General features: G+C 41.9%; 1 protein-coding gene across 4 annotated transcripts in view; it reads right to left on the bottom strand.

Annotated features, from left to right (window-relative positions):
* Positions 1-6,252: 6,252 nt before the first annotated feature.
* AP3D1 (adaptor related protein complex 3 subunit delta 1) overlaps positions 6,253-26,432 on the bottom strand; it is a 168,060-nt gene continuing 147,880 nt past the window's right edge. For all 4 annotated transcript variants that reach the window (XM_073596533.1, XM_073596541.1, XM_073596550.1 and 1 more), the window contains 5 exons: positions 18,385-18,473; positions 16,647-16,732; positions 16,249-16,370; positions 16,079-16,158; positions 6,253-8,675 (listed from right to left, as the gene is read on the bottom strand). In XM_073596533.1, coding sequence (XP_073452634.1) covers positions 8,580-8,675; positions 16,079-16,158; positions 16,249-16,370; positions 16,647-16,732; positions 18,385-18,473 — 473 coding nt within the window. In that variant the 3' untranslated portion in view covers positions 6,253-8,579. The remainder of the gene's footprint in view (positions 8,676-16,078; positions 16,159-16,248; positions 16,371-16,646; positions 16,733-18,384; positions 18,474-26,432) is intronic.

Genomic DNA, 26,432 nt, shown 5'->3' with positions numbered 1-26,432 from the left:
ATCTCACATCTGACTTTTGCTGGCGGAATTTCTGATCGTGTGTACGGGGCATTAGTGAGAGTGTTGGTGTGTTGGTAAAGGGAAGTGCTCATCTGTGATACTGAGAAGGGGGATGTACAATTGCAGGGACCTGTTTCATGCAGCCATGGTGTGAGAGATGGCTGGTTGACATTGCAGGGGGGGGGGGGGTGTGAGTCCATGCAAGGAGGGCTGCAGGAGGCTGGCGGAAGAAGAAAAGATTGACTGATTACAAGTTGGAAGAGGTAGAGAGAAGAGAAAGGAGGAGGAAGAAATCACACCTGTAGGCAGAACTCCCCAGTGGCAAAATGAAACCCTGACTAAAGCTGGCCATACATTAGTAGAATTTTGTTCAAATTTTACTTTAACCGCTTCAATACCGGGCCAATTCTGACACTTTGCTCCTACATGTAAAAATCATCATTTTTTTGCTAGAAAATTACATAGAACCCCCAAACATTATATATGTTTTTTTAGCAAAGACCCTAGAGAATACAATGGCGGTTGTTGCAACTTTTTATCTCACACAGTATTTGCGCAGGAATTTTTCGAACGCGTTTTTTTGGGGAAAAAAACTGTTTTGTGTTAAAAAAAAAAACAAAACAGTAAAGTTAGCCAAATGTTTTTGCATTTTGTGAAAGATGAAGTTACGCCGAGTAAATAGATACCTAACATGTCACGCTTCAAAATTGCACACGCTCGTGGAATGGCGACAATGTTCGGTACTTAAAAATCCCCATAGGCGACGCTTGAAAATTTTTTTACTGGTTACATGTTTTGAGTTACAGAGGAGGTCTAGGACCAAAATTATTTCTCTCGCTCCAATGTTCACGGCGATACCTCACATGTATGGTTTGAACACCGTTTTCATATGTGGGCGGGACTTATGTATGCGTTCGCTTCTGCGTGCGAGCACATGGGGACAGCGGCGCTTTAAAAATTTTTTTTTCTTTTTTTATTGTTAATTATATTTTATTTTTTTTTATTTTGACACTTTTTTGAAAAAAAAAAAAAAAAATTGATCACTTTTATTTCTATTACAAGGAATGTGAACACCCCTTGTAATAGCAATATAACATGACAGGTGCTCTTAATAGTGAGATATGGGGTCAATAAGACCCCATATCTCACCACTAGGCTGGGAAGCCTGAAATAAAAAACATATATAAAATGATCGCCGCTTCCCAGGCGAAGCAGCGCCGTTTTTTTGAATGGAGAGGCCGGGCGTGACATCATAACATCGCGCCCGGCCTCCGACGATCATAGAGACTCTGGGGACCATCTGGTCCGCCGGAAATCTCTATGATCTACATCCGTCGCCGGCGGATCCACTCTCCGTCTCACCGATCGTAACGGTGAGTCGGAGCAAGCACCGGAGGGCGGCGGGAGGGGGGGGACGTCCCCTCTCGCCTCCCATAGGAATGATCAAGCGGTGGAACGGCCACTATGATCGTTCCTATGGTGTAGAGATTCGCCGGCTGAAACCGGCAATATCTGAATGATATCTGTAACTACAGGCATCATTCAGATATACCTGCTCAAAGCCAAGGACGTCATAGGACGCCATTGGTATTGAAGTGGTTAAAGAACGTTCATTAGAATTTCTAATCATTCAGAGTGCCCATATTTGTTTTTGGCTGCAGTGACAATAAAAATTCAAAAGAGGCAGGATGGAAATTTTTGGAAAAAGATTCTCCCTGAGGAAGCCATATGACCCTGTGGTGTAACACGTAGTGGCAACTAAAATCAGGACGCTCTGTGTTTGAACACGTTTCACTGAAAGTGCTAATCGTATTGCATTGCCGATCCACGCCAGCGGCATTTTTGTACTAATATGCTATATGAGTGTGGTGCGCTGTAAACACCTTTTTAATGCAAGTGTTAAATTGGCAGAGTGGGAATAAAGGATGTGTTTAACCACTTCACGCAAAACAACGTACCCGTACGTCAGTACTTTGATGCTAAATACCGGGGTTATGGCAACAGCTAACTGCCATAACCCCGGTATTTTCGGGAACGCCGTGCGTTTCTCTTGAAGGTAAAAGTGGTCCGCGCGGCGATTCGCTTCAAGATTATTATTATTATATGTGATTTATATAGCGCCAACAGTTTACGCAGCGCTTTACAATGTAGAAGGGCGACAAGACAATTACAGTACAGTTCAATACAAAAGGTACAGGAGGGCCCTGCTGATAGAGCTTACATTCTAAAGGGTGGAGGTGGTGGTACAAAAGGTAATAGCTGCAGAGAATGATTTGATGGGGGTGGCTCGGGGATAGTTATGTGGGTGTGGGATAGGCTTCCCTGAATAAATGAGTTTTCAGGGAGCTCCTAAAGGTGGACAGGGTAGGGGCTGATCGGACATACTGGGGCAGGGAGTTCCAGAGGATAGGAGAGGCTCTGGAGAAGTCCTGAAGGCGAGCATAGGAGGGGGTAACAAGGGAGCTAGAAAGCAGGAGGTCCTGGGAGGAGCAGAGGGGACGATTTGGGCGATATCTGCAGATGAGGTTGGTGATGTAGCTGAGGGCAATGTTGTGAATGGCCTTGTATGTTATGGTTAGCATCTTGAATTTTACACAGTGGGGTAGGGGAAGCCACTGAAGAGATTGGCAGAGAGGGACGGTAGTCACGGATGGATTAGTGAAGTGATAGTCTAGCAGCAGCATTCATAATAGACTGAAGGGGGGATAGCCTGCTTAAGGGTAAGCCATTAAGGAGAGAGTTGCAGTAGTCAAGGCGGGAAATAATCAAGGAGTGAATAAGTTGCTTTGTGGTGTCAGTCAGGAATGCTCAATTTCTGGAGAGGTTGCGGAGGTTAAGGTTATCGTTGGCGGGAGAGGGGCCTACCCCCTCCCGCTCCTGGTAGGGGGGGAGACGATCGCGTCCTCTCCCATGGATGCCTGGCTGCCGACTGAGGGGAAGATGGCCCCCGCTCGCTCGGCTCCATGGCATGGGAGGGCGGAAGCAACGTCAAACGTCAATTCCGCCCATAGCTCTTAAAGAAGAATTTTTTTTTTTTTTCCCCAAGTGACTTTTTGTTATTGCATTTTAGTGTAAATATGAGATCTGAGGTCTTTTCAACCCCAGATCTCATATTTAAGAGGTCCTGTCATGCTTTTTTTCTATTACAAGGGATCTCTACATTCCTTGTAATAGAAATAAAAGTCACCCAAAAATATATATTTTTTTTTAAATTGTCAAAAAAAACCAAAAAAAAAAAACAGTAAAATAAAGAAATTTTTTTTTTTATTTTTTTTAAGTGCCCGTCCCGTAGAGCATATGTGAGTAGCGCGCGCATATGAAAACCACACGTGAGGTATCGCCGCGATTGTTAGAGCGAGAGCAATAATTCTAGCCCTAGACCTCCTCTAACTCAAAACTAGTAACCTGTAGAAATTTTTAAACATCGCCTATGGAGATTTTTAAGGGTAAAAGTTTGTTGCCATTCCACAAGCGGGCGCAAACTTGAAGCAGGACATGTTGGGTATCAATTGACTCGGTGTAACATTATCTTTCACAATAAAAAAAATTGGGCTAACTTTACTGTTGTCTTATTTTTTAATTAAAAAATGTGTACTTTAAAAAAAAAAAAAAAGTGCGCTTGTAAGACCGCTGCGTAAATATGGTGTGATAGAAAGTATTGCAATGACCGCCATTTTATTCTCTAGGGTGTTAGAGATAAATATATATATATATAATGTTTGGGTGTTCTAAGTAATCTTCTAGCAAAAAAAGAAATGATTTTAACCTGTAAACAAGTGTAAAAAAAAAACAAACAAAAAAAAAAAGGTAATAAGCACTATTGTTTGGCGATATTCTTTTTTTCTATGGAAATGGCTGATTGAAATTTGGTATAAGGAGATCTATACACTGGAGTAAAGAGGAAGAAGGAGTGGTGGAGTATCCAAAAAAGCAGGCAATTAGAATAATCATATATTGCAGTTATAATTTACTCACTGGCTAATAATTGGTTATACATCCAGGACTTTTTTTGGCAGCTAATAGGTGCAGTTACCCCCCCTATTCTCCCTCACACCAGAGTAGCAAAGGGACAAGCCACACAAAATAGTGATTACTTCGCAACTGTTGATGCAATAAACACTTTGGCCAAAAGTATGTAGTGCAAAATATAGCATTACGCAGCTGTCCAATGGAGTATATCATATACAGCCCGTTGTGCAAAGCCCAGTGGTCAGAAGTATGAAATGTACCACAAAGTGTATACAGTACAGGGTTCAGGAATGTGTAATGTACAGAGTGCTGGGCTCAGGAGGGCATATCACACAGGCCAGTTTACAGCCAAAAATTACCTCCCCCACCACCCCCCCCGGACAGAGCTTTTGTTGTTTGGGTTTTTTGCTGAAAACCTTTTGACCTTCCTGGGCCACATAGGAAAAAGAGGAATTTTTTTGGGCCACACATAAAATACACTAACAATAAGGATAGCTGATGAGAAAAGTCAGGCAGAACACAAGTTAATGATCACTGATCTACATAATGTACCTATTCTGAGTAAAAAAACTTTTTTTTTTATTATAAAAGAGGGCAACATAAAACTAGTGCAATACAGGCAGTCCCTGAGTTACGAACACCCGAGTTACGAAGGACTCCTACTTACGAACGGCCTCAAATGCCGGCCACTTGTGCTCCACGCTGGTCCTGGATACCTCCTGACACATCCCATACTGCAGCACTACATGTACTGCATGGCCAGAAAAGCCCCAGATAACATAACAAGTGCCCGGAACATCCCACATCCATGCACAGGCGGACTTTACACTTCCGAATGCCATGTTCCGACCGGAAGTTACACTTACAAATGCAGTGTAGCGACTTATGAACAACTTCGACTTACGAACAAACCTACAGTCCCTATTGTGTTCGTAACTTGGGGATTTCCTGTATGCGACACTGTTTAAAGAACGAACGCATCAATATCTGGTTTGATAGATTAGCAATTCTCAAGGTGCTCATCAGATATTTTGGTTTTAATTTTGCCGTTCGTGTGCTTCATCTTATAAAATAGATGCTCACAAATATAGGTGCTGCCGATAACTGATGACATGAATAAAGGGGGTGATTGTGAAGAGTGGGAGATTTCTTTATGGGGAGATAAAGTCCATTAAAGACACTGTAAAAAAAAATTTCCGCTGCATGTCTTTGCTAAGTGTATATTCATTTTTACAAGAAAATCCTGCCTCCCCACCAGTATGGATATAGTAGAAAGCAGAGTCGTATAAAAAGAACTCCAACCTACCGATGATGATGATGATGATGTGAAAGCTAAATAAAGCTTTGGACCTATTCTGAAGATCCTTTGTGTGCTAATGACATACTTCTAGCTTCAAATGTCTATGGTTTCCAGCCATTTTCAGGAACATGTGCATTGGGAATATTGGATTTTGATCCTCAACACAGGGAGGGTACCTTATAAGGAGGGTGGGCAAAGTCTCTCCCCCATCAACATAGGGCATTGACAGGATGTCTTGCAAGGATGGTGAAGTGCATTGCATCTCCTGTCCCCCAAAAGGGATGTGCGGGTCTGCAGGGGTGAACTGATCTGAATCTGGAAGCCCCTTTAGAATAAGGGAGCTCTCTAAATATCCAACCCCCCCATGGTAATATGGGGGCACTTATTATTTACATTTTTTTCAAAAATGAGTAACAAGAAAACACTCATGTCACAGAAAAAAACAAACAATTTAAACTCAAACCCAGGTCAATCACACAATCCAGCAATATAGATACACATCAATCAGGATGAGTGACGCCAGATGATGCTGACACTCGAAAAGTTATGATCCTTACCCACTGCAAATGACAGGTCCCTATTGCTGCTGAAATGTAAACAGCAGTACCTGGGATCCTGGGTGAGGTCATGGACCAGATCTGGTCATGATAATAGTTTGTTAATGTCGTCGCCCAGGATCCCCACTGGCTTGTTAGCAACTATAAAAAGTAGCTGATGAGGATGTGTCATTTTGAAGTGGTATGGATACTGTGGCTAAATAACAGATTTCCAGCAATAGCTTGAGGTTCTAACAGGTGGGTGAACTGGCAAATATGGCCAGTTAGTACGCCAAACTGCGAACAGATTGGGTCCAGGTCAAACTCATTCATCCTGCACACAAAGCTCACCCCACTTAGAATTGCTGGAATGCATTTTAAGTTCAGTAACAGTGTTCTCATCTTTTTAAATATACAAGCATTAAATATAGAATAAGATACGCACAATTTCATAACCATTTCATATTTTATTGTGGATCATCTTGACACAATTACAGCAGCTTTTGTGGTACCTTTTTTCAGTCCTCCTTAAGGGAATGTGAATAGCAAATTTAACACATACAGACTGAAAACTTCTAAAATCACCAAACAGGGTTCTGGATAGAAGATATTCTACATGCGAATGTAGCTGGGGACATAGAAGGGAACAAAAAACAAAATGGAAACTTGACCAACTTCTCAAGATAACCTGGTATTTGAGATCAGCATCTGGACAAACAATGCTCCAAAAAGCAGGGCAGAGAGGAGATGACATAGTAAAAAGGTAAATGACATATACTATATAAGTATCACAACAGAATGCCTACATACAACATGTAGGCAAACAAGACCATTCTTGAATGTTTAATCTTCTAATGCTCTTGGAAAGTACAAAGCTGCCTTCTTGTACAGAAGATTTGTAACACATAAGAATCAGTTTACCTTTAAGTTTGATTGAGGTTTCATGACTCCCAAAATGCAATTTGCAAGAATATTTTGTGTTTGGATAGTCATGCACACTTACCATATAAAATGTGCTAGTAGTGTTTTCTGGGTGCCATATTTATGATGTTTGTGTCCAGACTAAGCCTACCCTGCAGGACCAACATTATTAAAAACAAAAGTCAATTATTTGTATAAGTTTTTACTGCTGCAGCCATATGTTCATTAGTTGTAAAATAATTACACCTTTATCAAGTATAGTGGTATAATAGTCCATAAATTTGCAGTACAAATCAAGAAATTAAACAATTTCCGAAAAAAAAAACAAAAAAAAACCTGGGCTTTTATTTCCTAGGCAACATAATAGGTAAACCTATTTAACAGTCATTTGTATGACTGTTTCTGTCCTACTTGGAAATGTGTTAGGAAGTAAGGCACCACCTGTTATATCCACTGATCCCAACATGAGTTCTGTATCACAAGTACTTCTAGGCCTCATGCACACAAACATTTGCAGGCATAAACTAAGCCTAGCATTAAAAAACACTTTTTTTTTTTTAGCACCCGGAGAGTTGCAGATGGGGCGTACAGTTGGCCATAGAAGTGAATGACTACGCACCCCCACGGTTTCCAAGGGCATAGGAAAACAGGTTTTTCCCATTAAGCATATTTTTCGCCTGCGAACGTCCATGTACATATAAGCCTCATCTTTACAGATTTGCACTTTTGTTATGATATTCAGGCTTTTATGATGGCAAAGGCCTCTCATTTTAACTTAGGATCGACAAACTATACAGCACGATATTTTTACATGTATATAACTTTCTTTAGAAGTACAGCCAACATAAAATAAACATTGGGCAAAAAAAAAAAAAAAAAACACACACTCACACAGAGACAAGACACACTAAAGGAAAATAGATTCATTTTCCAGTTTCTGCCCGCAAAATTATCCTTAGGAATGTGTTGCTGGCCCACTAAATGTGCAATAGACCAAAAAACAAAACACATGATCCTTTGCCCAACATGAGTAGGACTGTGGAAAAAACAAAACAAAATAAAGGGTATTAAAGTATTCTCTCATCACCAGTATCCATGCAAAACTGAAAATGATGCAAAGGACATTTCTGATTTATCAGCAGAAAAACTGGGGTTGATTTACTAATGGCAGTGTACTCTTGATGAAATAAACCAGTTTCTTCCCAGCATCCATTCCAGTGAAGGACAAGTTGCTCCATTTTTAAAATCCTCTGAATGGGTGTTCGAAAAACACTGGTTCACTTAAACATGTGAACATAACTCCCAAATAAATGAATCTCATAACATAAGTAAACCATTATATGCAGTACAGCAGACCTTTTTGTAGGATGCTCAGTGTGGATGTTTTAGTTACAGAGCTACAAACTTTGTTTAAAGCACTTTCTTTTGGAGGAAGCAAACAGATGGCCAATCAAGCAAAGCAGCTCCTATAAACATCCAAAAACAAATTGTGTCAATCCCTAGTGTTTTCTGATAGTGTATACATAATGAAAAAAAAGAAGATTGGATTTAAATCATTTTATCAGAGGAGTCTCGGACAGCAAAAGCGCAAGGTATTAATTAAAATATTTGCTGCAAAGGAGCAATTACTATTTTATATTAAAATGAGATTGCTGGTACCAAAAGAACAGGGAAAAAAGCAAAAAAAAAAAAATATGTTTCAATTTCCAGTAAAATTGGGCCTTCTAAGGTGACGAGGGGCTTGATCATGCATTTGCAGGTCAGTCTTTACACTTTCAGTTCTGTCCAAGTGCATCATATGGTAACAGGAAAAAAAAGGAGAGGTTTAAAAGGATAAGAGGGGGGCCTCTTGCTCAGGACTCTGCCAGTGTCAATTTGATCTCGCTGAGAAGGCTGCTTAGGAGAGTTGCTTCACTGCACTTCCCATCAATGGATATTGACTTCTCACCCTATAAAAAAGAACAAAAATACAAACTTCAATTATAGATGGATATAGCAATGGTGATCGCTTTTCCGTAATTTTTTTAGTGTACAAATTCACTGAAATGGTCATTCTTTATCACCAAACGTATTTTCCAGAAAATAAAAATTCTTCGTACATCTGAAGCCACTGTGTAATAACAGGGACACATTTCTCCTCTCCAAGAGTATTAATGGGACCTGGGGCTAAGTTCTGGATTTCACATGCATAAACACCTACAGGGTAAATTTGGGAACACAGCATGGCCAGTCCAGAATAAACCCAACCCTTACCAGCATGCCTCAGTTTTGTAACATAGCACTATCGACCATATGATCATAAAACACAGAGGGGTGAAACCAGTTTTCCTCAATGAAGGATTTTACACAAGTTAAAAAAAAAAAAAAAACTTTTATTTCTTGTAGATTAAAGGACAAAGAAGGTCTTTCACTTCCAGGACATCAAAATGCCGCCTAAATAAGGGGAGGTTAACAGGAAAAAAAATGCCAACAGGCCCAAGAAAAGAAAATCAAACTGGGGACCTGCAGCTCAAGAGCTGTCTGAAGGACCTCGCACGAAAATGGCGTCAGATGGGGGCTGCAACTTCCACACTGCAGAAAAAAACAGAAAACAGAAATCCAGGTGGCAGCTTTCAATTGGGAACTAGTTCCCAATACCGAAAAGATAAACAGTGCTCACATGACCAGTGAAGTATGCCTTGACAGGGAATGAAGAAAACCAACCAGCAAATCCATAAGCTTAGAAGCTGGTCTACCTGAACCAGCCAGAATGGTGCAAAACAGAATCACCCTACCGGGTCCATCTGGGATAACTAAAAAAAAGCGTCAGTAGCTGATAGATTCACAGCCTAAATGGTAGTTCAACAAAGAACAAAATTTCCTCTAGGAGCACTGGGGCCAGATAATAATGTCCTGACTGAGGATAAGATCAGAAACTGATCTAAGTCAAGGTCCTATACCCTCAACCCACTAATCCTATTATAAATTCCAAAAACGGCGTGCCTGTATTGAATAGATGTCAAGTCAAACACTTTCATTAGCAGAGCCAAAGACTACAAGGAAAGAACCCCTTGAGGGTAAAATGGAGTAGAATTACTTCCAAGGAGTACAAATAATACCATATTTATTGGCGTATAACATGCACTTTTTTACCTTGAAAATAGAGGGTAAATTGTGCCTGTGTGTTATACGCCGATATCTGTTCTTTTAACAACAGGGTTCGGATATTGCGCGTCCGCCCCAGGGTGCCACCTATTGGGAGGGTGTCAGGCCGACTGCCCGCCTCCCCTAGCCGTGGAACAGCGCTGCCAGTAAGCTCTGGAGGTCATAGGACAGTCATGGCGAACCTTGGCACTCCAGATGTTTTGGAACTACATTTCCCATGATGCTCAACTACACTACAGAGTGCAAGAGCATCATGGGAAATGTAGTTCAAAAACATCTGGAGTGCCAAGGTTTGCCATCACTGTCATAGGACATTCCTGCAGTGCCAGCCCTTTGTGGTGTACGGCTCCTCCTGTGTAGCTTGATGCAGATCTAAGCCTCTGATTACCTTAACGTCACTCGTTGTGGCTGCTCTCCTCCTCCCACTCCGCCTCCTCCTCGTGTGTAGCTTTTGATTGGAGGAGGAGAGCAGTCACGTGACCATCAATGAAACAGAGGAGAGCAGTCACATGACCGGGTCCATGATAGAGAGCAGCGTTGATGGAGGTAATTCGAGTATTTTTAAATTTGCGGTGGATGGCACGGGAGGAGCGGTGTATGGGAAGGGGCTGACGGGCTGTGAAGATTTCTCAAATTTGGAGTGTGCATGCAGCGCTGGGTGTGCAGGGGGGGGTCTTTATAATGAAAATGGGCTATGTGTTGTACAGGGAGCTATGTGTTGTACAGGGGGCTATGTGTTGTACAGGGGGCTATGTGTTGTACAGGGGGCTATGTGTTGTACAGGGGGCTATGTGTTGTACAGGGGGCTATGTGTTGTACAGGGGGCTATGTGTTGTACAGGGGGCTATGTGTTGTAAAGGGGGTCTGTGTACTATGCAGGGGACTGTATAAAGTTTTTTTCCCTGAATCTTCCCTCTTAAATTGGGGTGTGTGTTATACGCCGGCGTGTGTTATACGGCGATAAATACGGTAATTCCTGAAAAATGCAGAGTCTGATCCTAAGGAGTTAAAAGGACAAACAAGCACATGGGTACAAGGATTAGACAAGTGATAGAAGGCTGAAATTCTCAACCAAGAAAGAATCCAGACCTGAAAATGCTGAGAGTCCGACTCTAATCAAACCTATTTGCAAAAAAATTAAAACCTCTCCTTTCCCCACCTGGGGAGTAGCCCCATTATGGACTTTGCTGGATTATCCTTCCTAAGGTACTTGTTCTGATTACAGGTCATTCTGGGGAAGGGAAGGAACAATATATCTGGTGAATACCATGCAAAATTTTAGGACTTGCAGTGCATCTGGAAAGTATTTACAGTGCTTCACTTTTTCCACATTTTGTTACAGCCTTATTCCAAAATGGTTAAAATTCATTATTTTCCTCAAAACTCTACAAACAACACCCCATGACAACGGGAAATAATTTTTGTTTGAAATCTTTGCAAAATTTATTAAAAAAAAAAAAAAAAAAAAGTAAAAAAAAAAAAAAGTAAAAAAAAAAAAAAATTACATGTACATAAGTATTCACAGCCTTTGCTCAATACCTTGTTGAAGAACCTTTGGCACCAATTACAGTTTCAAGTCTTTTTGAGTATGATGCTACAAGCTTAGCACACCTATTTTTGAGCAGTTTCTCCCATTCTTTTTTGCAGAACCTTTCAAGCTCCATCAGGTTGGATGGGGAGCGTCGGTGCACAGCTATTTTCAGATCTCTCCAGAGATGTTCAAATCAAGCTCAAGTCTGGGCTCTGGCTGGGCCACACAAGGACATCCACAGAGTTGTCCCATAGCCACCCCTTTCTTATCTTGGCTGTGTGCTTACGGTCGTCCTGTTGGAAGATGAACCTTCGCCTGGAGCAAGTTTTCATCAAGGAAGTCTCTGTACATTGCTGCATTCATCTTTCCCTCGATCCAGACTAGTCTCACAGTCCCTGCCACTGAAAAACATTCCCACACCACCATATTGGCCAGGTGATGAGCGGTGTCTGGTTTCCTCCAGACATGAGGCTTGCCATTCAGGCCAAAGAGTTCAATCTTTGTTTCATACAAAGAAGGAGGAACCCCCAATGGGACTTTTAAGGCAGTAGATAAATGGGTGACCAAAGTAAATATGAAATACACAAATTTTATTACAAATGGTAAAAAGTTGTTGATCAATATAAATCGTCAATAAAAAAGCAATAAGAAACCATACAAACGCCAATGTACAATACTCTGAAATCAAGGTGGGTAGCCCCAGGTCGGTCTCATATGGATATGGACCCGTTTCACACTGGGGTTCACCAAGCGACTCCCAATATGTTTTTTGGAAATATAGTCCATTCCTTCATCAGGGGAGGATAGAGACAGAGTACAATTGTCTAGGAATATGAACAGCAAAGAGATGTGTAAAAATACATACATGGTAAATTATCGTATAATAAAGTTACAAATGTAACAAAAGTTAGCATGGAAACCATTATAGTACTCACAATGTATGGTAGTTTAATGGAAAAATGGCAATGTGTCCCATGTAGATGCATACCCACACACATACGTCAGCAGCCACCAATGGAAACACAGGCCCGCAAATGAGAGATGATGGTATAGTTCACAAAAAACGATGGAAAGGGAAAAGAGCTGCCTGGAGATCACTGTCAAAATGGTGAGGAAGTTCGCTCACAAGGACCACATAATGGTGGAGCTATCCATTCTGGCAACAATGAAAATGGTATACTAATAATAGTAGATTGAACAAAAGTAATTTGTACATACATGTACATCTAAATAAATGACCAATGTTCCTAAAAAGGAACCGGGATATTGATAATTAATGTAATTATTAGGAACGAATCCAACAATTTAGTGTGTATATAACATTACATTAATAATGAAACATTGGAGAGGGGGCAGTGAAGCTTGTATTGAGATGTTGATGAATACACCTCAATCAATGTACTTACATCGGTATAGGTCCTGTGTCAATCCCCGCATCCGAGCCTCAAATGGAACCAGCAAATCCATAAAGAGTCTAGCGAACACTACTAGAATATATATGGAAATGAGGGAGGGGGAGATGGTATCTAGCCACTCCAAAAAATCCCAGTTCCCAATGATTGGTGCCAGGTGTGGTGGTTGCATGCCTCCAAATCACGGTTTTGACAGAGGGGGCCCTGCATATGAGTTCCCACCGTCCGTCCGTCGCATACCAATGACGCAGCAGCGTCTGACATCACACGGCCGTTGACACGAGCATGACGGCCGCATCATGGCTCGGGATCTCATGGTCTGAGAGTCCCTCGGGTGCTTTTTGGCAAACTCCAGGCGTGCTGTCATGTGCCTTTTATGGAGTGGCTTCCGTCTGGCCACTCTACTATACAGGCCTGATTGGTGGAGTGCTGCAGAGATGGTTGTTCTTCTGGAAAGTTCTCATCTCTCCACAGAGAAACGCTGGAGCTCTGTTAGAGTGACCATCGGGTTCTTGGTCACCTCCCCGATTAAGGCCCTTTTCCTCCAAATCACTCAGTTTTGCTGGCGTGCCCCACTCTAGGAAGAGTCTTGGTGAATCCAATCTTCTTCCATTTTCAGGTGATGGAGGCCACTGTTATCACTGGGACCTTCAATGCTGCAGAAATTTTTCTGTACCCTTCTCTAGATCTGTGCCTCGATACAAACCTGTCTCGGAGGTCTACAATTTCTTGGACTGCACGGCATGGTTTGTGCTCTGACATGCACTGTTAACTGTGGGACGTTAGATAGACAGGTGTTTGCCTTTGCAAATCATGTCCAATCAAATTAATTTACCACAGGTGGACGCCAATTAAGTTGTAGAAATATCTCAAGGATGATCAGTGGAAACAGGATGCACCTGAGCCCAATTTTGAGTGTCATGACAAAGACTGAATACTTATGTACATGTGATTTTTTTTCCGTTTTTTTATTTTTAATCAATTTGCAAAGATTTCAAACAAACTTTTTTCAAATTGTCATTATGTATTATTTGTAGAATTGAGGAAAATAATAAATTTAATCCATTTTGGAATAAGACCAACATAAAATGTGGAAAAAGTGAAGCACTGTGAATACTTTCCGGATGCACTGTACAAGCCCCAAAGAAACAGATGTTCAATTTAGGAAGAAAAGTTACCAAGCTGGAGTATGACTCATTAAACTGTTCTGACACAGTGACTGGGACACTGATCCCCTGGTTCAGAAGGTCCAAAAAGGAGCAGAGGTAATCTGTTAGCAGAATGGATGTAATAAAGTACCACTCTTAAGCACAGAACGTGCAGCTAAATCCTGCTCCAACTAAAATAGTTTTAGCTTGAATTCTTCAGACTAAAAATGATAACATTCTCCTAAAGAGATATTAAATGCAATCTTCACATTTTGTGTTTATATCATGAAAATAGTAAAATTTAATAAATGAACTGATCCATGGAGTTTATTCCTCCTAGAGACACCAAGCTAAAACTGAAGAGTTCGTGCCTGGTAAAAGGGATATAGCTCATAGTGGAAGAACGGCCTCTTAAAGGCAGGGGGCACACATCCTGCCGATCACACAGTGAACTCCAATGATCATACTGTGATCATCAATAGGAGTTAGGAAGAAAAAGGGTCAATAATACTTCAATATGGCTCACAAAAAAAAAAAGTGTTACATCAAGAATGTACTGTGCACTATGGTGCTACAGTAAATACAGTACTTACTACTGCGGAGTACTGTAAAATTCAGAAACAAACTAGTATTTTTACAATAGTATGTTTAATACCAATTTAAGGTATCCAAACACACAAAATTGTAATACATTGCAGCTTACCAGTTCTTGGATGTAGTGGCTGCATTAGTGTTAATTTTCAGGCTGTTTTGTTTTATTTTCCGCCTGAAATTCTGCAGATAACACACCTCCTGTTCCTGGATGGCTACACTCACTCCTCCACTGTGTTAAAGCCTGAAATTCAAACACGTCTCCATCTCCATTACAATGTGTGGGGAGAATAGTCATTTGCAGAAGGATTTTCAGGTTTTATATATCAGTTTAACTGCTTGCCGACTGCCCGCTGTCATTTGATGGGGGCAGAATGGTTCCCCTGCGTGAATCGCCGTAGCTGTACGGCGGCCGCTTTAAGGGGTATAGGGGGCGCATGTGTGCACCCACTCACTGCGTCACTGAGAAGCCAATGCGCGTGCCTGCGATGTCCGCCGCGATCGCTCCTGACAGAGCCAGAATAAGGATCTGTGTGTGTAAACACACAAATCCACGTTCTGGCAGGGGAGAGGAGACAGATCATGTGTTCCTAGTATATAGGAACAACGATCTGTCTCCTCCAGGCAGTCCCATCCCCCCTATAGTTAGAGCACGCTGAGGGGACACATTTAACCCTCTTATCGCCCCCTAGTGTTAACCCCTTCCCTGCCAGTGACATTTATACAGTAATCATTTATAGCTCTGATCGCTGTATAAATGTCAATGGTCCCAAAAGTGTCTGATCTGTCCGCCGCAAAGTCGCAGTCCTGATAACAATCGCAGATCGCCGCCATTACTAGTAAAAGAGAAAAAAATAATAAAAATGCCATAAATCTATCCCCCATTTTGTAGACGCTATAACTTTTGAGCAAACCAATCAATATACGCCTATTGTGATTTTTTTTACCAAAAACATGTAGAAGAATACATATCGGCCTAAACTGAGGAAGAAATTCAGTTTTTGTTATTTGGGAATATTTATTATAGCAAAAAGAAAAAAAATTATTTTTTTTCAAAATTTACACTTTTTTTTTTGTTTATAGCGCAAAAAATAAAAACCGCAGAGGTGATCAAATACCACCAAAAGAAAGCTCTATTTGTGGGGGAAAAAAGGACTTCAATTTTGTTTGGATACAGCGTCGCACGACCACGCAATTGTCAGTTAAATTGACGCAGTGCCGAATCCCAAAAAATGGCCTGGTCAGGAAGGGGGTAAATCTTTCCGGGGCTGAAGTGGTTAATTCATAGAAAAGTAAAAAGGACACGGCATTTATGCTAGGATCAGAAAGTATTTTCTGTACAGGCAGGAAATGTCGTTAGCCTGAAAAAATGAAAACTAATGCAGCTGACACATCTAAAGACTGATAAATTGCAATATGTTACATTTTTGTTCCCGAGTATAGATATCCTCAAAGACTCTTTGACTAAGAAACACATCCATCTTATTTTTGTTTATTCAACATACAGTATCCAACAGAGACAATACCTTTTTCACTAGTAGACAAATATGGTGGCCCTGGATTGACCGGCTGTACATTGATGAACAGGAATCAACTCGCTCAACCACTGAAAACACAATATGAATAAGTAGTATTAAGTGAAGGACATAATAATAAACGAAGCTGAACACTGCAAGTTAGCAGATGTAGTGCTCACCTGTAAAGTGGTGGTAGAAACAGATTTTTGCTAACAGGTGGTGGAAAGACAGAGTTATATCTTCAGCTTTCAAGGAACTCATTTTAAGGTCTCCTGACTCCAGTAGCTTGGCAAAAGCATCACTAGAGGGCATATTTGGATTAGAAATATAAACCAAGACATCATGAGCACTATTTTTATTTATATTCCCAGTTCAGTTTTACATAAAACTTGCATAGACAAAAGATACTAGTGATTTAAGTTAAATTAAACGATTTTTTTCCACGGTAACAGACCGTTAAAGGTTTTGCATAATATATATATATATATATATATATATATATATAGTGATAGTATAGTGATTTGCATGATTCCTTCAGTGTATAAAAAAAAAAAAATGGAACAGTCAAAGAACATACCTGTAACAAGGGGTCATTATTAAATATGATGAACAACTGAAATGGATTTTGAAGTCAAGTTTCTCATGAGACGAGCCATCATCATCCTGCAAAAGGAAAGAATACTTGAAGTCAGAAACTGTAGATTTAAGTTTTATACTAACACAATAGGTGTAACTGCATCCAATACAGCCAATGTGCTACCAAGCTTCATAGGGACTTAGGAGCCGACTGGGCATTATTGTTCACTCTATAGATTTGTATTTGTTAAATAAATTTTTTTAATGCACTAAGTTACAACACCGATGTGTTACATTAAAACAGTATATAAACAAATTCAATCATTTACTTCATCATTGCATCAGTGACCAACTGCTTAATTAAACCCAGACCTTTACAGGAAATCCTGATGATTTCAGGAAGACCGTGTCTGAATGAGAGCATTATATGGTACTTTTACTGAGCAGTTTGTAGCAAAACTTGAAGCCTAGAATCTTCAGGGCTTAGCATGGGACTCCAGGTGTCATTGACAGCTGTCAGTTCCTGCACCATCTGCTGGCAGGAAAAATGCTGCAAGTTGCACTGTGACTGAGACTAACTGCTGCTCCACTAAAAAATAAAAAAACAAAAAAAACCCTGATATCTAAAGCAGATATATAGTCAGAATGAATGCTTTACCCTGCATATAATGTCACATACTGCATTACATAATTCAGGAACCTAAGTCTAAAGAGAAAAAAAAAGAGCCAGAAGAAAGAGAATGTGCTTGAACACAGCAAGAAAACATACATACACATATCTATGTTATTAAAAAAAAACTTGCATAATCTGCTCATCATCTGACATCTATGACTTATCAACAGCAGCTAAAAAGACTTTAGTATTTTGCCAAGAAGTGGACCTTTATAAGGAAAAAAAAAACCTTAACAAGTGTATTTTTCTGGTACAGAATACATTTGTGAAGGAAATGGAAATCACTTAAATTAGTAAAATTTTTATTAAAGTGGAACTTTAGCTAAAAAAAAAAAATGCAAACATACAGGATTTTTATTGCAGAAGAGACATGCCATGTCTCTTCTGCATTAAAGTTACTTGCCTGCCTGTCTGGCCCTGTATACTGAGCTGTGCATCTCAGTGTAAGAATTGTGGCAATGCCAAGGCGACTAAACTCTGGCCAGCGTGGAGCTCCAGGACATTGCAGCACTGGAGGACAAGCGAGTATAGTTCCACTTTAAAGAATATGTTACCCCAACGTTTCATAATCCTGATAGGTGCCTGTTGTGCCATGTACTTGTATGAAAAAAGCTTCCTGTTCTTTTTGATTTCTTCCTTTGTGTGAAATACCTGGTGATCCTGCCAGTCACTTGCTTTCCTATTTCAAAACAGACCATACCAGGCGTGAGCACATCCATCCCAGCGTGATCAGCTTTACCGCTGTGCTACAGCCTGCCTGTTCTCCAATGCACCCCCCCTCCTAGCTAATCACTGGACTGCTGTTTCTTCACCCCCACCTCACCAAACCCCTTAAAAAGAAAAAAAAAAAAAAAAAAGTATAAAAAAGGGGGATATTTATCTTTTTTTTCTGTATAGATACAAATGTTTTACCTTTCATTTATTTATATTTTAAACTGAATAGGTTGTTTTACAAGGTAGGGGTTCATATATGCTTTAAAAGTACCTCTAAACTGGCTATGATCAAATTATGTTTTTTAAAAACCCTGCACCACAAAGGTGAAGAATGACCTTACAAATAACATACCTTTACAATAAACGACAATGTTCCTTTGAGCTTTTGAGGCATTACAATACTTTGAACAGTGAAAACAAACTTGGCTTCATTAGACACACCTGGATTGTAAAGACAGGAAAAGAAATACCATCTTTAAAAATCAGATCATTTCACAATACAAGAATTCTCAAAGTGTTGCAATACAGCTGATACATGTGTGATCAGTGGTACAGAAAATACAACAACACTTGGGACAAAATTTAAAGTATTACCTCTGACTAAAACGTTATTTTGGATAGTGCAAGGATGAAGCAGAATGGTCATGATTTTTATACTTTGCTGTCTATGGTCCTGTTTGCGAGATTTTCCCCTCACTTCCTGTGCCAGGGAACTTTCCTCAATATGGACACAATTATGACAATATAAGCAGTGGCAACAGACTGAGGAAGCAGTATATCTGACCGGCTCACTCAGATATACTGCAGCACAATTGCTCTCCTGGGTGACACCCATATGGGTACGTTCTTCCTTTAAGAGCCGCCAGAGGGTGCGCGCCTGCTGCACGGCGGGGGAGCCGGCCGGCAGGCGCTAAGGCATGCACGAGAGGCAGCGTGGGGATTTGTGTGTAAACACACAAATCCCTGTCCTGTCAGGGGAGTCAGTCACATCCCCCCACAGTTAGAACATGCTGTGGGAACACACAGTTAACCCCTTGATTGCCCCCTTGCGTTAACCCCTTCCCTACCATTGACATTTTGTACACAGTAATCAGTGCACATTTATAGCACTGATTGCTGTATAAATGTCAATGGTCCCAAAAATGTGTCAAAAGTGTCTGATTCGTCAGTCGCAATACCGCAAAAAAAAAAAAAAAGAAAAAAAAAATATTCGCTGATCCTCGCCATTACTAGTAAAAAATACATAAATAATAAAAATGCCATAAATCTATCCCCTATTTTGTAGACGCTTTAACTTTTATGCAAACCAATCAATATACGCTTATTGTGATTTTTTTATTGGCCTAAACTGATGAAGAAATTCTTTTTTTTTTTTTTTGTTTTTTTTTTTTAAATTGAGGGATATTATATCAAAAAGTAAAAAAATAGTTTTGTTTTTTTTTTATACAAAAAATTGTCGCTCTTTTTTTGTTAATAGCGCAAAAAATAAAAACCACAGAGGTGATCAAATACCACCAAAAGAAAGCTCTATTTGTGGGGGAAAAAAAAGGAAGCAAATTTTGTTTGGGTACAGCATTGCATGACCGCGCAATTGTCAATTAAAGCGACGCAGTGCCAAATTGTAAAAATAGAATTTTTATAACAGCTTACCTGTAAAATCCTTTTCTTAGAGTACATCATGGGACACAGAGCCTTAAGTAATTACTTAATGGGTTATAGGCCACCTTCAGGTGATGGACACTGGTATACCCAATCCAGGAAGTTCACTCCCTAAATAACCCCTTCTCCTACCAGGAGCACATCAGTTTTTGTAGCAAAGCAATATACTTAAATCCCAAAAAGGGGGGAGGGACCTCTGGGTCCCATGATGTACTCCAAGAAAAGGATTTTACAGGTAAGCGGTTATAAAAATCCTATTTTCTTTATCGTACATCATGGGACACAGAGCCTTAAGTAATCCCATAGCAATGCTACTTGAGGGGAGGGAGGCACAACCAGGAGGGTATCCCCAGATTTGAGGACCTATACTGCTGCCTGCAACACACTGCACCCAACGGCGATATCCTCATACCTCCTTACATCCACCTGATAACATTTTGTGAATGTATGCACTGAAGACCAAGTTACGGCCTTACAGATTTGAGCTATGGAGGCCTGATGACGCACTGCCCAAGAAGCACTAACCGCCCTGGTAGAGTGCGCCTTAACGTGAAAAGGGGGAATCTTACCCCTTAAATAGTTAAAGTTTGAATTATGACTTGCCGAATCCACTTAGCGACAGTGGATTTCGATGCTGCCTGTCCTTTCTTAGGACCCTCTGGCAGAATAACTAATACATGAGTCTTATGAATCTGAGCAGTTGCCTTTAAATAGATTTTCACTGCTCTCACCACATCAAGAGAATGTACTGACTTTTCTTCCCTGGAACATGGTTTTGGAAAAAACGATGACAGGACAATATCCTGGTTCAGGTAAAAACCTGAAACCACTTTTGGCAAAAAGTCTGGGCGAGGGCATAACACCACTCTGTCCTCATGAAAAATCAAATATGGTTCTTTACAAGAAAGAGCAGCCAATTCCGAAACCCTCCTTGCTGAGGATATAGCAACCAAAAATACCAACTTGCTTGTCAGAAGGACTAAGGGAATATATTGTATCGGTTCAAATGGCTGTTTTTGTAACACAGACAAAACTAAATTCAAGTCCCAAAGGTTCAAGGGAGGTTGACTGGCGGATTAAGCCACATCACCCCATGCATAAAACCCCAGACTAAAGAATGTTTAGCAAGTGGTGTTTGAAATAAGACTGATAAGGCTGAGACTTGGCCTTTAATAGTACTCAAGGCCAATTTAATTTCTACCCCTAATTGTAGAAAGGCAAGAATTCTGCCTATTGTATATCTGAGAGGGCGCCAACCCTTGGTTTCATACCAGGAAACATAAGCCCTCCAGAACCTATAATATATAGTTCTGGAAGCTGGCTTCCTTGCATTAATCAGGGTAGAGATAACTGACCCGGAAAGTCCACGTTTCTTCAGAATGTGGGTTTCAATAGCCAAGGCCGTTAAATTTAGAGACCGTAAGGTAGGATGGAATATCGGTCCCTGTGAGAGCAGATCTGGCCTAGTGGGAGGGACCATGGGCCCTCCACTGCCATCTTTAAGATTTCTGCATAACATGACCTTCTGGGCCATGCTGGTGCCACCAGAATTACTGGCCATCTTTCCAGCTTGATCCTGCAAAGAAGTCGAGGGCAGCAACTGAATAGGGGGGGGAATGCATAGATCAGTGAGAACTGATCCCACGGGGTCACCAATGCATCCGTTCCGCATGCGAGTGGATCCCTTGTTCTGGCCACAAAGTTTTACTAACTTCATGTTGAATCTGGACGCTAGAAGATCTATGTCCGGAGTCCCCCATCTTTGGCAAACAGCCTGAAAAATGTCAGGATGAAGAGACCATTCCCCTGGGAAAAACTGTTGGCGACTCACGTAGTCCGCCTACCAATTCTCTACTCCCTGAATGAAGACTGCCGATAGGCATGGAACATTTCTTTCTGCCACAGTTAGAATATGGTTCACCTCTCTCTGCGCTGAGAGACTCTTTTGTGCCCCCTTGGTGATTGATATAGGCCACAGCTGTGGCATTATCAGATTGGACCCTGACAGGACAATCCCGTAACCTGAAAGTCCAGGCCTTTAGAGCCAGAAACACTGCCCGAATCTCTAGGATATTGATGGGCAAGGTTCTTTTGGCTCTTGACCACTGTCCCTGGACAGTTGTCTTTTCTAGTACGGTTTCCTAGCCTGAAAGACTGGCATCTGTCGTTACCACTTTCCAGATAGCTGGTGTGAAGGATTTTTCTTTCAGCAGATTCTGAGTTAGTAACCACCGAGGCTTTCGGACACCCTTAGGGACATCCGCATTGGCAAGTCTAAAGCTTGAATCGTTTTGTTCTAAGCAGACAGGATACTGTTTTGCAACAGTCTTGAATGGAACTAGGCATAGGGAACCGCTTCGAATGAAGCCACCATGGTTCCTAGCAACCTCATGCAAAGGCGAATGGAGGGATTGCCTTTTGACCTGATCATCCGCTCCAGCTCTCTTATGGAGTTGATCTTTGCCTGAGGCAAGAACACCTTTTCCTGGGCTGTGTCTATGATCAGACCCAAGTACTCCAGCCTTTTTTTGTGGTATTAAGTAAGATTTCTCTAGGTTGAGAATCCAACCCAAACTTTCCAGGTAATTGGTTGTAATGCGTACGCTTTGCTCCAAACGAGCCACCGACTGGTCTATTAGCAATAGATCGTCTAGGTACGCCAAGACCGTTATGCCCTCTGCCCTTAACCTGGCTAGAGGTGGGGCCAGCACTTTTGTAAACACCTGGGGTGCTGCAGCTAGCCCGAAGGACAGGGCTACAAACTGGAAATGCTGCTGTTCTAACTTGAACCGCAGAAACCTTTGGTAAGCAGGAAATATAGGAACATGCAGATATGCATCCCTGATGTCGATAGATGCCAGAAGTTCTCCTCCTAGAAGGATAGAAAGTACTGACCTGATCGTCTCCATGCGAAAGGAGTGGATCTTCAGGAACTGATTTCGATTTTTTTTTAGATCTAGAATGGGTCTAACATCTGGTCCATTTACATCTATTCCATTTGGTTTTGGTACCATAAAAAGATTTGAATAAAACCCCAAACCTTGCTCTTTTGTGGGGATCTGTATGATCACCCCTTGCGATATTAATCGGTCTAGTGCCTGAAACAGAGATTGTCTTTTCTCTGGATCTTTGGGAACGCTTGACCTCAGGAAACGAGATGGTGGAAAGTCCCGAAATTCCAGCTTGTACCCCAGCGTTACCGTGGAGATGACCCATCTGTCCTGAATTTCCTCTTACCAGACTTCTAAAAACTGCAGAAATATTCCCCCCACCTTGGTGAGGGGGGTTGCCTCTTCATGATTAAGGCTTTAGGATTCTGCTTTGTGGGTTTCCAACCCCAGGACTTCTTTTGAGCCTGGGTCTGACCCTGAGGTTTTCCTCTAGAGTCTTACGGTGGAGGCCGTCGCCACTGCCTAGAGGTGGAAGCCCCTGGCGCAGGGGAAAGAGCCCGTTTGAATGTAGGGCGTGTATACTTTCTTTTGACTGGCAAAAAGAGTAATTTTCCCACTAGAAATTGTTTGGATATATTTGTCCAAATCTTCCCCAAATAGCCGCTCCCCATGAAAAGGGAACCCAGTTAGGAGGTTTTTGCATGGTGCTTTGGCTGACTAATTTTTTAACCCACAGGATTCTACGCATATGTACAAGCATAAGCATAAGGCGGGACGTCTGGTGAATAGAATCTTTAATGGCATCTATGGCTAAGCATAATCCTTTTGGTAGTTCAGCCAATTCCCGGGCTTGTTGTGCAGGAACCTCTTTAAGGGCCTGTCTAAATTTGTCATTTAGGGATTTACAGACGCCTATTGCAGCAACTGCAGGCAAAGTAAAGGCACCTGCCAAGGAAAAAGAAGATTTTAACAGGGATTCCAACTTTTTATCTGTTGGGTCCTTAAGCATTTGTGCATTGTCTACTGAACAAGTTAGGCTTTTATTTACACTGGAAATCGCAGCGTCAACTGCTGGTATTTTCCATTTTTTGGTGAATTTTTTCCTTCAGGGGATAGAGAACTGAAAATCTCTTTGGCGGGAGAAAATGCTTATCTGGGTGATCCCATTAAAAAAAAATAAGCTGTTCTAGTAATGCATGGACAGGAAACGCATGCAAAGGCTGTGAAGGTTTTAAGAAACCCAAGGAAGAAACCAAGCTTTCAGGAGACTCCGTTAGGGGTAGCATGAAAGTAGAATGAACCATCTCCGTAAGAGATTGTGTCAGCAATTTCTCAGATTGAGGCTGAAAAAGGTTCATCTACTGTTGTTTCCTCCGCAGAGGAATCATCGGTTTGTTTTTCCTCCTGATCGCCTGAGAGTAACACCTCATCCTGTGCCCACCCTTGCAAATGGTCTGAAGTAGATCTAGCACACTTCCAATCCATTTGAATGCAGGATGCGATTAAAGCCGCTAATCTTCCTTCCAGACCCTGCAGGGTTGAGGAAAGGACATCTTCAGTCACGTATACAGGGGCCGAGATGTGAGAAGCAGTTGCACCATCAATTTGTTCCAATGGCTCACCCTGGCTTGCCATAATTGGCAATCCAAGCGAGGATGACAGCATGGAAATGGGACTCGAGATCCTAGCGCCTGGGGGTGAAACCTTTGGTACCTTTGTGGTGTCTTTTTTGGCAGGCATAGTCCTAAGCACAAACACAGATGTACTATTCAATTGCACTTAATTGCTGAACATAGTCATGACAGTAAAGCCGCTGTTAAGTTCAGCCTAGTGCTGGGAAAAGTGTCAAACCTGTATCAGGAATGCCAGTTTGCAACCCTCATGTGCCCCACAGCTCCTGTGTCACTGTGTGCAGACTGCTTGTTTCCTCCTAGTCATCCAAGAAAAGATTGTCCCAGCTGTGTTTTTATTATCTTTGCCTGCTGTTCATCTTCGTGGACGTTGCGCTGCACTTAGGCCCCGCACCCTCCATAAACCTGCCCCCGTTTCATTTTTTAAAATGTTCCCGCGCTCATGCGCGATGGCTTCAGACCCAACACAAGGGGGGTGGGGGGTGGGGTGGGGAGGCAGAGCCCTGTCACCAGCATGCAAGGAAAAAACAGTAACATCGGGGCGGGGGGGGGGGTTAATGCAAGGGGGGTACACCCTTCAGGGGGGATAAAAGAAAGCATTTTGTCAGATTTCTTTACCTGAAAAAAATCCCCTTGCAAAAGCTGCTGCGGCCACACAGAGACTGAGCTTTACAGTGAAGACAACAGATTAAGGTACGTGCATAGACTCCCTTCTAGTGGAGAATTAAGGCATGACAACATTTTTTCCCTAATAGAAGAAAGCATAGGTGGACTTTTTAGTTACTAAGTTTCTTCCCTTACCTTATCCCTGCCGCAGGATTTGCTGAATTAACAGACAATCCAACCTTCACACATCACGGCGGGCTGCGTTTAGCAAACCTTCAAAGGACCGGGTCCCTTGATATCTGGGTTTCACTCCCTTGGACCTGTAAAAGCACCTCACCAGGAAAGCCTTAGGTAATGTAGCGTGACCTAAGCCCTGGGTCCAGCTCTACAAAGAGGCGTTACAGGCAAAACCTTGTGCTTCAGATACGAGGCCCAGTTACCATCCACTTTGGCCTCAGTGGCACTTTGGATGGATCTGGTCTATGGAGGCTATTTAAATCCAGCATGGATTCCTCCTGGAGCTCCTCAGAGCACATCTTCATTTGTGACCAACACCTTAGACACTGGCAAAAAAAACGGACGTGCTCCTGGAAGGAGGAGGGGTTATATAGGGAGTGAACTTCCTGGATTGGGTATACCAGTGTCCATCAAATTACTTAAGGCTCTGTGTCCCATGATGTATGATAAAGAAAAGTGCTCTGGTCAGAAAGGGGGTAAAATCTTCCGGGGCTGAAGTAGTTAATGCAGCTTCCATCCAAACATTAAGCTCCTGCCTAAGCCTTCTTTGGTAAAGTGGGTCATGGTTAAAACCTTGCTGTGGTTTTTACTGCTCTCTATGATTTTTATGACCCAATGGCTCATAAAAGCCCAATCAACAGCATAGCATAATCAAACACAGAAGGGTTGAATCTATGTCCCTCCGTGGACTCCAAGAAAAGATTTTTATGGCGAGTACAAAAATCCTATTCCTTTTCTTATACATTGAAGGGTGGTTACAGAAAACAAATTCTAACAGCCCCAGGAAAACAGGCCTAAACATTCACCTGGTAGAACTTAGGGAACATGTTAACAAAAGATCGGGTGGTAGCCTTGCAGTTCAAGATAAACTTAGCCCAATTCCAAAAGGCCCCAAAAGGCACCACCTTGACAAAAGAAAGGTGGAACCCAATCCTGGAGACCATAAACTTGAATAATGGTCTGTCTGAGTCACCTGGAAATGGTGTAATGAGAAGGCCTTAAGTGAAGTTCTGTTCAGGACAGCAACATCTATCTCTCTGATAGAGGTCTGTGGCATTGTCCAACTGAATCGGACATCGGATAACCCTCTATCAAGAGAGTCCATTGTTAAAATGCCCAAGTACCAGGATATTGATGAGGAAACAAGATCCCTCCAACCAGGGGCATACCAACTGAGGGGTGGTCCGCCCCGGGTGCCAAACACTGGGGAAGAGGGGGTGTCAGGCCGGCAGACCCCTCCCCCCGCGAGGGAAGCGGTGACAGCGGGATGGGCTCAGGCAGTGCAGCGCTGTGACAGGGCAGGGAGAGGCGAGCTGTGACAGGGTGTGTGAGTGCCCGGGCTGGGTGTGGACTGTACCACTACCAGGCCGGGTAAC

Source organism: Aquarana catesbeiana, linkage group LG01, assembly GCF_042186555.1.
Source record: "Aquarana catesbeiana isolate 2022-GZ linkage group LG01, ASM4218655v1, whole genome shotgun sequence".
In the NCBI taxonomy this organism is placed as follows: Eukaryota; Metazoa; Chordata; class Amphibia; order Anura; family Ranidae; genus Aquarana; species Aquarana catesbeiana.
Note: the sequence above shows the minus strand (reverse complement) of the source record. Positions and strands in the feature narration are given on the sequence as shown.